This window comes from Sipha flava, unplaced genomic scaffold (assembly GCF_003268045.1).
Source record: "Sipha flava isolate LNK unplaced genomic scaffold, YSA_version1 35_pilon_pilon, whole genome shotgun sequence".
In the NCBI taxonomy this organism is placed as follows: domain Eukaryota; kingdom Metazoa; phylum Arthropoda; class Insecta; order Hemiptera; family Aphididae; genus Sipha; species Sipha flava.
The window spans coordinates 203,209-215,988 of NW_020273057.1; the positions used below are offsets into that span (position 1 = coordinate 203,209).

At 24.2% G+C, this 12,780-nt stretch overlaps 1 protein-coding gene across 5 annotated transcripts in view; it reads left to right on the forward strand.

Moving 5' to 3' along the window:
• LOC112687566 overlaps positions 1–12,780 on the forward strand; it is a 109,419-nt gene that overhangs the window by 2,424 nt on the left and 94,215 nt on the right. For all 5 annotated transcript variants that reach the window (XM_025560316.1, XM_025560315.1, XM_025560317.1 and 2 more), the window contains exon 2: positions 7,357–7,756. In XM_025560316.1, the coding sequence (XP_025416101.1) occupies positions 7,480–7,756 (277 nt within the window). In that variant the 5' untranslated portion in view covers positions 7,357–7,479. The remainder of the gene's footprint in view (positions 1–7,356; positions 7,757–12,780) is intronic.

The following is a 12,780-nucleotide window of genomic DNA, read 5'->3' on the forward strand; positions in this document are numbered from 1 at the left end:
TATTATTTATTTATTTATTTTACAAAAAATATGGTTTTAACATTATTCAAAATATAATTTGTAAAATATCAATAGGAATGCTGGATTGCTAATTTTGATCAATTTTTTTTTCAATTACGTTAATAAATTTATTCTCATGTTCTTATATGAATTTAGGTCAACGATTACTATTAAGTATAAAAGGTTTTACTTAAAAATAGGACTTATACCGGGATTTCAAATGAAATGGAATGATAATTTGATACTTTTAGTTAGGTGTAATCACTTTTGTGACTAACGACGAATTACTAGACGTTTAGTATTATCTTTCCTCAACTAATGGCCATCATAACTCTTATATAGGTATACAAAAAGCGAGAAGACAATATTACGTATCATTAACGTTATCCAGTATAATAAAATCAGAATGTTGCAGTAAGACTATTATTGGATACCACCAACGCGTGTGATAAAATAACTACATTATTTCATGCACACAATACAATTGTTGCTTTTAAATTGTACCATAACAATTATATAAAACATAAAGAGACCAAAAAGTATAACTTAAAGGTGACTATTTTATCACTAATTATCAATTTTGAATTAATAATAATTTATTTTGTACTTTTTTATTTAAAACCTTGATTTCGTCAGATAGTCAGATCTTAGATTATTTATATTGTATAAATTTCTTCGGAAAAAAGTAGTTACATACATTAAGCATGAGTACACACTATGAATACACCTGAGGCAATAAATTACCTAAATAATTTATCATTTTTAAATATGAATTAAATCGTACCTGTTTTAAGTTATTTTAGTAACTATTAAGTATTAAAAGAATTCAAGAAAATAGGTAGAATAAAATATAAATTAAATTTGAGTTGACTACTTGAAGCATAAGGTTAGGTTAATTAATAATTAAAAGAAAGTGTTATCAAACATATAATAATTATGATTATTATACTTGGAATAATACATAAAAATTACATTTTAATTTTAAATATTATATATGGAATATCATAAAGAATAAATTAATTAATGAAGAAAAATGTTTTTTTTTTTTCAAAAGAAACTATTTTATAATTTCAACGAAAACTTTTACTGGAATAAAAGTACGTATAGTCAACAAGGAAATTAATTTCATTGAAATTATCTTTTCGACACACATTGTTTATCAACTAAGTATTTTGTTTTTATTAATATAACGTTTTGTTTTCAAAATATTTTTATTTTTTTTTGTGACATTTTTGTTCAACAAACACATGGAATTGATTTATTATGCGATTCAAAACTTTGGAAAAAAAAAAACTATCAGTGCTTTAGTTATACGTCTTTGTATATAGTACAACGACTATAATATTATATAGTGTACGATGAATCGGATGTGTCAATCGTTTTACGTAAAGGAGATTTTATTTATGTATGTCGATTTAACTTTCACGAATAGATAAAAAATAACGACTATACATGTATATTTTCTTCACATGAGAATAGTAAATGGCCTATTTTATATAAGTTCGATTTGAACCAGCTAGTAATGCAATATAGTTTCAACCATTGGCGAAACGAAGTGAAATATTGTTTTCTTTCTAAAATCTACGCAATGTTTTGACAGTTGTTTTATTAATTTATTATAGACTTGATAATTAAAACATATACATCTGTACATTTAGATACATACATTCATATACATAGTATTTCATATTTTATATTATTATATGTTGTGTTGTATAAAGATAAAATCTTAAAATATCAAATAATTATTTTCATGTTATTTATTTTATTGTTTTACTGCTTTTAAAACTTTCAGGCGTATTTTTTTTATACGTTGCGACCTTACTTCCGACATAACACTGAGTTTTGGGCAAGGTATATATATATATATTATTTATTTGAAATATTTTTACCACAAATCATTGCAAACGTCTGCCATTCGATGACTGTAGATGATCAGCGTACCGAAACGGTCGTCTGTACTATATAAATTCAACTAATAGTTATGACACAGGATTGTGCGCATATTTTTTACACATGTAATATAAGGGAATATAAAAATCAATACGTTTCACTGATATTGTATATTATATGGTAGCATAAATTAGTAATTTCTGACATCATCCGTACAATATATATATTACTGTATATTCCGTGGCGGATGTTGACTTTGGTTGTTTCGTTGATAGCAATCGATATTTGTACACATGGGCATTAGGTATATATTGTTATCACATTATTTGTGACAGCAGCACCCGTAAGCTGGGTGGATATCGTAATGGTAAACATTGAAAGATAGAACGAGGGACCAAAAAATAAAAAATAAATAATAAAAAATATTAAGAAATTATATGTTTCTGGATGACTGAGTTACCACCGACAATGTACAAACATCCACCTATTTGCTATGCTATTTTTGCAGTATTTCGTAAATCCAACGTGGAAAGTATAATTTTTGATTTTACAAGTACTTAAACTATTCAAAAGTTCTTGGTGTTTCGAAAATAAGGTTAATATACGAAATAAATTTATATGGAAGAAATTTAATTGGATGTAAAGTGTAAGGAACATCATATTATTTGTTCAAAGATTGTTCTATTAAAACAATTTTCATTTTAAATTTACGACAATTTATTATTAATTCAGAATCGACTATAAAAAAAAAAATTACACTACCGAGGTTTATCTTCATAAAAAATTAAAAATACCCCTTCGTTCTTTAAAAAATTCAAACTATTATTCTATCAGTTTTTTTATGATATTCCCCCTATATTTTGACCTATGAATTTAAATTGTTTTTTGTGTTATTTCGTAAACTAAATTATTTTTACTCACAATTATGTATAGAAATAAATAAATAAGCATGGCCTGAAGTGTTATTTTATTATTATATAGCAATTCAATTTTTTTTTATCATATACAGTCCCAATTTTCTAACTTTGGATATGCCTGAAGAAAATTTTTTAATCTGAAACCAGTCATACTTTACAAATATATTTATATTCCAGACTAAACTTATGTTTATTTATTTATTTCTATAAATATATTATGTTAATTTATTTATATATTAATTTATGAGTATTAATCGTTTAGTAAATTTTAATTTAGTTTTAATTTTTTATTATTTTATTATTAAATTATGTGTGTGGGAGAGATACTCAAAAAAAATATATACGAGTGATTCAGGTGTCTTCCAATGCATCGGTTGCTGCTTTGTTTCAACATCGTATTGAAAAATCTACTTTTCATCGCAAGTAATAATGTTTTTCATCAGTCCGGGATTTTCTTCTAACCTTTCAAATAAATCTGAGCAGACCTTATGACGCAAGAGCTTTTGGTCGGGAGTTAGGTTTTTTGGCACCAACTTTGCACAGACTTTGGTCAAGTGTGATTCCTCGTGTAAAATTTTTTTAACTGTTTCTTTATCGGCGTTTACAGCCTCGGCAATCATCCGGATGCTCGTTCGATGATCTTCACGTACAATTTGGTTGATTTTGGTCACTGTTTCCGGAGCTGAAAGTGACAGGGTGACCTGGTTGGTGGTCATCTTCAGTGCCCTCTCGGCCTTCACTGAAGCGCTAACACCACTAAAAAACACGTTCACGAGATAGAGAATTGTTCACATAGGTCTTTTGTAACAATTTATAGCACTAAGTCGGAGTTTTTTTTCAATTTAACGAGAAATTTGAGATTGATACGTTGTTCTTGTTTTTTGTCACTCATGATTTTCGGCACGAGAAAAAAATACGTTCGTTTCAAACCGCTACTGCACAAATACTATAATAGTGACGAAAACATGTTTTGGTACGTGCATAGATAAGATATTTAGATACCTAACGCATTACTCGTTTTTTTCTCCGCCCGTCTAGGGCACCCTCTAGGCGGGCAGACTCGTTATTTAATAGCCAGACCTCGTACTATGATTTGTAAAAGTATTTCAAACAATATGCCAATGTGATATTGATATACATTTTTGACACAATTTTATGAAAAAAGAATCTCACTTTTAGCGTTTAGAAATTCTGAAAATATAAATTAAAACTAAATTATATCTATACTTAAATGGATCTATATTTTTTTAGATACATTTTAATTGACCTAATAAACGCTAAATTACTTTCATTATGTATGTTTGGTTAGAATAAGTTTAACAACTATTCTTTCTTTTCCACTATTATTTTTTATTAAAAATAAAAAATTATTTACTTCATATCAATAGTTAAATGGTGTATTCTATGCTTCACGATATATAAAGTATTTCTATTAAAATAGCAAAAGTATATTTTTATACTAAGAAAACTAAGTAAGACTAGAGAAATCCGAATTTTTAATGCTACCCATAAAATTGTGATATGGATTGGTCTCAATTCTATTGCACTTTTGAGGTTCTGTCCCTAGGTTTACATTACGTAGAAGTGCTTCGGAGAATTGATGCGTTTTGGGTAAACCATGTATAAATATATAAATAGTATGCTTTAGAACACGCTTATATTATTTAATAGATTTATGTTAATTGCTTTCATATTGTATTTGAGTAGTTTACTATATTGTATCTATAAAAATATTGGATTTTTCAATTTATTTATAAACTACCTATATAATTAGAAAAAATAAATGAGGATTATAAGTGGAGGAACATAATACATTTTTTTTCATACTGGTTATAAATTATTTGCTTCGTTATAATAATGAATAAAATGCATTAGCTACGTTTTAAATTTAATGATAAACTTTAAATTAGTATTCGTAATAAAACTAAAAGTAAAACAGTGAATATAAACTTTTAAAACTTAGTATTCCTAGTTAGACTAGTAGACTAGTAGGCTTAGTTAGGAGTAAAGTTTTTTTTTTATTTTATTTTTTTTTCACATGATTATAATTAGTACTTTGTTCGTTATAATTTATTATATATTTTATTTAAAATATTTTGTCATAAATCTAGCTTACTAGGCTATTTATAAAAATAAAAAAATCCCCAACTTTACAGTAAGGACATTTTTGTATAGAGATACGTTACATCTTGACTAAAATTATGATTGCTAAAAGTATTCAATATAAATTTTTCATCACTCATCAGTAAAACGCATTTTTGGACAGTAATTTTTTATCAATAAATCAAGATGTATACATTCTTTGTAATACTGTCGACAATAAAAATGATAGCATATCATTTATCTGAGTTTACCCACAAAATTTTAAATAAAAGATAAACCAACTGATGTGAACGGTCTACGATATAAATTGCTTTTAAACAGGAAATATAAATAGTTTGTACCAAAAACATATTAAATGCTATTTATAATGGTAGTTTAATCGTATATATTCATTCAAAAATCTATATTAGTGATTATCAATATTTTGGTATAAGTAAAAAAAAAAAAAAAATATTAAAAAAAAAAAAAATATAATAATAATATAATCATTGCGTTCAGTCCATTTCTGAATGAAAAGAGTATTAATTCGTAATAGAAATAGAATATAAAACTGTTCATGATTACCTTATAATCCGTGTTTATACCTATTCGTTAGAAATATTATTTTTCTTATTATAATGCATCCATTACGTTGTTTCTCTTCACTGTATTATTTCTGACGTATTATGTAAGTTCAAAGGAGTTTTGAGTATATTCATTTTTTGGTACGTTTATATTCTTACCACACCCTTTACATCGCATCTCGTTATCTACACGTTCTCATCTATTCACTGAAATTTTCGAGGAAACAAATATATTATTACATAATGATGTTGAAAAATAATCCTTAATACACAGAAAAAGTCAACGGTTATATTTATTTATAATTTTCCACGTAAATCAAGTGTTGTTTTAAGTTGAAATAAAATGTTTGTCATATTTTAAAGATAATTTACGAATGATTTTTTTTCAATAATTCATTCAAATCACTTTAAAGTTTTTACGAAACATATAAACATTTAATTATTGTAAAGGTTCTGTAAAAAGTTCTAAAAGAATCATGGTTTCCACTTGTTTATGATTTTAATTAATTTGCGATTTTCGAAACAAAAGAAAAGAATAACAATTTTAAATGAAACTATGCAATTAATGCTGTTCACGTTAAAGAGATTTATAAATTAATAATTTTTAGGAGCAATTTAACTTTATAAAAGTCTAATCGTATACGCTTTGGATGTATATTAACTGTTCATATTTATTTTAAAATTGCCAATCGCTATGTTATTATTGATGAATTATAAATCTGAAATTACAATTTAAGGAATTATTTCAAGTATAATGACTCCATTGTCACGAAATGGTTGACAGGAAAACGATTTACGGATTTATTTTACTTTCTTTATTGTTTTTTTGTTATCTAATCTTTATTTTAGCCATATACACGTCAAATAATCGTAATCTAAGTAATGTTCATCACCGGAAAAATACACTTGCAGTAGAAAAATTAACAGTAATTATAGTTAAATATTATTTTATAATGGCTCGCATCAACTACTATTCTACCATCTCAGACAATTACTGATCACACGGCGCATTGTATATGCAATTTTGATGCATACGAGTAAACCATAATGAATAAATCAACTTCACACATACTATATTTTATATTTGATAGTAAGAAATTAAATTGTCAATGATTAGTACGATACCTTTTGTATCATATTGTTGATATAATATATTGTTATATATTATTACAATGATATTATAATAGTTATCATATTATTATAGAATCTCAAAATTTAATTATTTTCTATTTACTTCACACTTAGTTGTTTCATAATATTTAATGTTTGTAAAATTGTAAATGAAAATAGAGTGAAAATAGATTTTTTGTAATATAACGTAGAGTTATATATATATATTTTATGGTATAAAAATATTTTCCTACTGAATTAACATTTTAATGATAAAAAATTCACTATAAATTTAAAATGAGTACTTTTATTTTTTAAAATACTACTGCATGTATGTTAAATATAAAATATATAATAAAAGTAAATTTTACGGTTCATATTTATAGAAATAAATTAATATGCGCCCATTATGTAATATTAAAAATAAGTATAGAAATCAACCTTTATTATACATACGGTCGAATTGAAATTGCTTTTAAACAATTTAAAAATATTTTTCAAAACAATATGTAACGGGTGGAAAAATTTTTTAGAATACTAACTGTTAGCCGATATTTTATATGGTAATATTTTAATAATTTTCACGGAATAACAATTTTTTATCGATAATTGAAAAAAAAAGCATTTTTCAATGGTATTTAATTGTAATTGTTTTTTTTTATATTGTTTTTGTTTAAATTACACATACATATACATACCATTCGTTTGATTAATAATAAAACTACAAAAGTGTTATTGTTTATTGATTTAAATTTACGTGTATTCTGCAGAATATGGACACTGATGACGACGAAGATAATCAATCATGTTACGAGCACAAACTTCGGAATAAAAAATGAAACCGAAAAAAAAGAATAATCAATTGTAAAAATAACGCCACGATACGAAATATTATGACAATCACTTCGGTATTGACATGTTATGGTATAATTTTGCTGGTGGCCCTGTGCTTGGGCAGTCGGCAACACGGAACGCGAAAAATCAGACACGACCATAAAGGACAGATCGAGGGCACACAGCCTGACATTGATTTTGAATTCGAAACCACCAAAGGTTCTCAATTCGAATACGGAGGAGATTATGATGATCAATCCGAAGACGTAACATTGGAAATTGTTCACAGTTTATTCGACACGCGGAAAGGCATTGTACCCAACATTATTTATCAAGGTATCTTATACAATTTTAATTTTACTAATTTTCCAAAATATTATTTTATTGCAGTTAACTGAATGTAGGATGAACCAAATACTATTTGAGCAATTTTTCATTAATCAAATAACTTTTTTTTTCATCATATTTCAGTGAATCCAATTTATTTCGAACGTGAAACTTTGCTCTCACGAATGAATTAATATGATATCGACGATGAGAAAATCCTTTCGATTAAATATATGAATCACTAAATGCAAGAAGAGCACATGTCCACATTTTATAATTTTTCAGGAGAGACAAAAAAAGGTCACATGTCTAGGACATACGCCATTTTTGTATTTAACACAAAATATCATGATCATTTTATAATACACCAGTAAACTGGACATGTATCTCGTTTGCACAAAACGGTGTAATTGTTGAATATAAACAATAATCTGTAAAAATGTAATTTTATGAAAATTATGGACATGTGCCTTTCTTGCATTTAGTGATTCATATAGTTCAAATTATAAAAAATACTAGAACTTGCGTAGTTTTAAATTAAACTTAGTTAAATAAAGAACAACATAATTACAGTAATATTAGTAAAAAACAGTGATTGCTATAATATGAAAGGTTATAAAGGAATTGTTGGTATCAATACAAATCTTATTATAGACCACAAACGAATAAATACTTTAAAGAAAATAGCAGTAATTTGTTTATATTTAAAAAAAAAATCCTTTAAATGATGTTAAGTATATTTAAATTGAAATTAAATTTTCTTTAAAGTTTTAAATTCTTGTACTATAGTTGAAATATAATAAGAAAAAAAGCTATTCGATAAATGAAAAATAGATAAAAAAAGAATTTTTTCAATCGTTCTGGAACAGATTTTACAATAAATATAATTAATACTATCATGCAAATATAAATAGATAAGATGCACTTAAATTAATAGTGCATAAAATTATTATAGAAAGTGTGATATATTTCGAGAAAATAAATAATGTTTCCGACCAAACATAGTTCTGAAAATGCATTGTTTAAAATACTCGAATTAGAAAAATGCTTGGTTATTACAGTAAAAAATATAAATTTATTTAATATATTAAACAATATATAACAAATTCATATTAATGTAAATTTTTATCATATTAACACTTTATAAACCTAATAATTGATAATATAGTTATATAGTTAATTGAACGAACAATGATGTATAATGTTGTACTTTTAACGCATAAAAACTGAGAGGAATGAAACAAACTTTGAGTCTTAAAAATACATGAGAATCTTCATTTCAGAAAACACTTCTAGGAAATAAGACTGTTCAAAACATTAATGTGTAGCGTGTTTACAATTATTCTTTTTAAAAATTATATTATGAAATGTTTTTTACTGTATTAGTTTTTATCAAATACCCTAAAATAATTTTTTTCAGTTTAGTGTTCAATAAATTTTTAGTATAGATTTAATAAACTCAATCATTTACATAAAAATTTCTTGTATTCTATTAACGTAGATTTACTAAGAAAATTTAAACTATGGCATGGAATATTACACTTAATATTCATTAGCTGCACACTAATTACACAGACAATACTCATTATTTTTATTGTTTGAAGATTTAATTATTTAAAAGTTTTATATGAGTCTAGTTATTCTGAAAACTAAATTTATAGTAATTAAAAGAATTTATAAAATATTAGGAAACACATTTTAGAATTTTACAACGGTTTATTTTGAACAACCCATTAATTCATATTCTCACGTTTCAAGGTTAAAATAATTTAGGTAAGATAAATCAAATTCAAGAATTCTTACTTTGTATATAAACTTCAATATACTTCAAAGGAAATATAATTTAACAAGTTGGTAACTTGCCTTTAATATCGTTCACTATAATTAATGATGAGAGATTGATTAAATTTAATTTGTATTTTAGTTATAACTATTAAAATATTCAAATATTTTTAAGGATATTAAGAGACTAATCGTAATTTGTATTAGACAAAAATAATTAGTGAAAATTTAATTAGGTATTTTGAATGGTTTCATGGATATATAATCATGCCCTCAACATTCAAAATAATATAGTACATTTTTTTTAAATAATTATTATACGATAAAAGAGAGTGTCGTTGTTGAATGGGTTAAAGCAAACTGTGTTTAAATGAATAGTTTATGGTTTTAACTCGGTTACCAGCTTTCTTAACATGAAGACCGTTAGCTAGAGAAACGAAACTGCTGAATTCCTTTTTACTAAACGTGTATCACACAAACGGAAATACCCCATATATCAAGCAAAACATAACTACCGAAGTAATATAAAAAAAAGAATCTAATATCCAATGGTCTGAGTTGCCGTGGAAAAATAAATAGTAAAAAAGGGCAAAACTCCTATGTCAGCTAAGACTATGTTTAGATGAGATACAAAGACGGGTGAATGATATTGCTGTATTGGTCTTTCAACATTGAAATCAATCGATTGTAGTTATCGTAAAAATGATTCTAAGTAAAAGAAGTTGGGTGGATCAGTTTATAATTCTAAAGATCGTTAATATAGTAATAATATTACATTTTTTAATATCGTTGGTTGAACATTTATTATTCTAATTTTTACAAACAATAAAAGCATCTAAGTAGATAAGTAAATTGTCTTAAAATGCTGTTATATACAGCTGCATTATCAAACTATTTAGTGATTATAATATGGAAAAATCTAAAATATCATAAGCCTATAAATAGAAAAATTATCACGATAATATTTTGAAAATGTTGAAATGTTTTTAAAATACTAATAAAAGTGCTCAGTAATTGTTTCGAATCGTTATGATTAGTATTTATAGAACAATAACCAAATAACTAATATTGTGTAATCGAAATTTGTTGAATTACTCGATTTTGTGAAAATTACATTTTCTTGGGCTTATAAAACAATTTTCTCGATTTTTTAGCAAAATAATTTTCTTAGCTATAAAGAAAATCTTATAAAAATCTCGAAGTTAATTACCAAATCTAAAATATAAAAATTTAAAGTTTTATGAATCTAGGCTCCGTTTTTAATCATTTATCAGCAGGAAATTTGTATGAAACATTTTATATTACATTTTAAAGTAATTTTGTCAAACCAAATTTATTTTACTGACATTTTCGAAAAAAAAAATTGTAATTTCTAATTATCTATAATTAGACTAAAAATTTTTTTTATAAATCATATATCATCCTTAGCAAATTCTGAGATATAACCATTCATTAAAAAATATTAAGTCTCAACAGTTTTTTTTTAACTTTCCGTCAGTTTTTGGTAATTCTTAAGAAAAAAATATGTAATTTGTAATTTGATTCTTTTTAAAGTACCAAATAGACACATATTATGGTAAGACCAGTACATTCTTTGTTTCATTAGAAATTTAAAAAATGGTACAATCAAAATATTATTAATGTATTAAATTAGTATCCAAAGTGGATAAGTTATTGGAAAATTCAGTTAACTTTTGGGTTTCTGTAATATTTTTAATGAACAGATTTGACCTATCAAGGATCAATACATCGTCTTGATTTTCTCGGTTAAAAATAATTAATTCAATTCTATCTATAGAACTTATGCATTCATTCATATGGAAATACTTTAAAAACGATAATATTTATCATTTTTCATTTACTATCATTACTAAAAAGTTAAAATGAATATGTTATTTGTTGTAAATGTACTATAATACTTTATTTTACTTTTTTTTAATTAGCTCATTATTATTTTTAATAATGGGAACAATTAAAAAATCAATAAATATAAAAACAAGTTAATGAATAGTAATAATTATTATAGTAAATAATCTTCATAAATATTTTGAAAGCAATACATAATGAAAGTTGTTTTTTTGTTGTAAAATTTCGTTCCACTCTTAGAATATCGGCGAAACTTTAAAATTAACATTATCAAAAATTCATTTCATTTTATAATTAGTAGGGCTGACTATTTTTACATTCATGTAAATATTATTGTATGATTAAAGTAAAATTCGCAGACTTATTCTTGAAAATTGCTTTTATTTAGTTTTATAATTACACAATTTTTTTTTGTTTTTAGATATTTTAAAAATACTTTAATAAATATTTATTTTTCCTTAAATGTCTTGTACCATGGTAAACATAATAATGAATAATAATAAATATTGAATCGTAAATGATTTTAAGTTTGTGTGATTTAAATATATATTTTCACTTTATCTATATATATATATATATATATATATATATATATATATACAAAGCTGAGCAAGTTAAAGATATTTTTTAACTTATTTAAGTTAATTAAGTTTATGTTAAATTAAGTTAACAATTGAGTTAGTGCACATGAGAATCACACCAATTAAATTAAAAATTAAGTTAAAAAATATCGTTAACTTTAATGAATAAGTTAATTACAAAAAAAAAATATTTAGATTAAGTGCTGATATAAGTGATAAATATTTAATAACAATTTAAAATAGATCTTAATTAACATTAATAACAAAGAAAATGCATAAAAATTTTATTTTTAGAATATTTTCTATTTAACTCGAATTACAGTAGAAAAGTATACATTTCTTCATTGGGATTTTTTTAAGCACTCAAATTTCAGATTTTCGGTAATTTATGTATGATTATTCTTTTATTCATTTTTCATGCAAACCACATATGATAAATATAATTTAAAAAAGTATTATTTGTAATGTTCAATAACAATATATAAACTAAATATAATGCAATTCATAGTGTAATTATGAAATTATACAGACAATAAATGTATACAGTAGATACAAAATATTAAAATAAATATATTATATTATTAGCTTTATTAAAATAAAAACAAATTAAATAATACAATGAACAAGTTAATCTAAATAACTATTGAATCTCAATAATCGAGTTATCTAATAGTTTTTATCAGCTATTGAATTTCTTCTCTTACTTAATAATACTTAATGATATAAATCTTATTTAATCATAATCATCGATTATGAAATAATTGTAATAATATTTGTATTCTATAAACAATTATAATATGTACG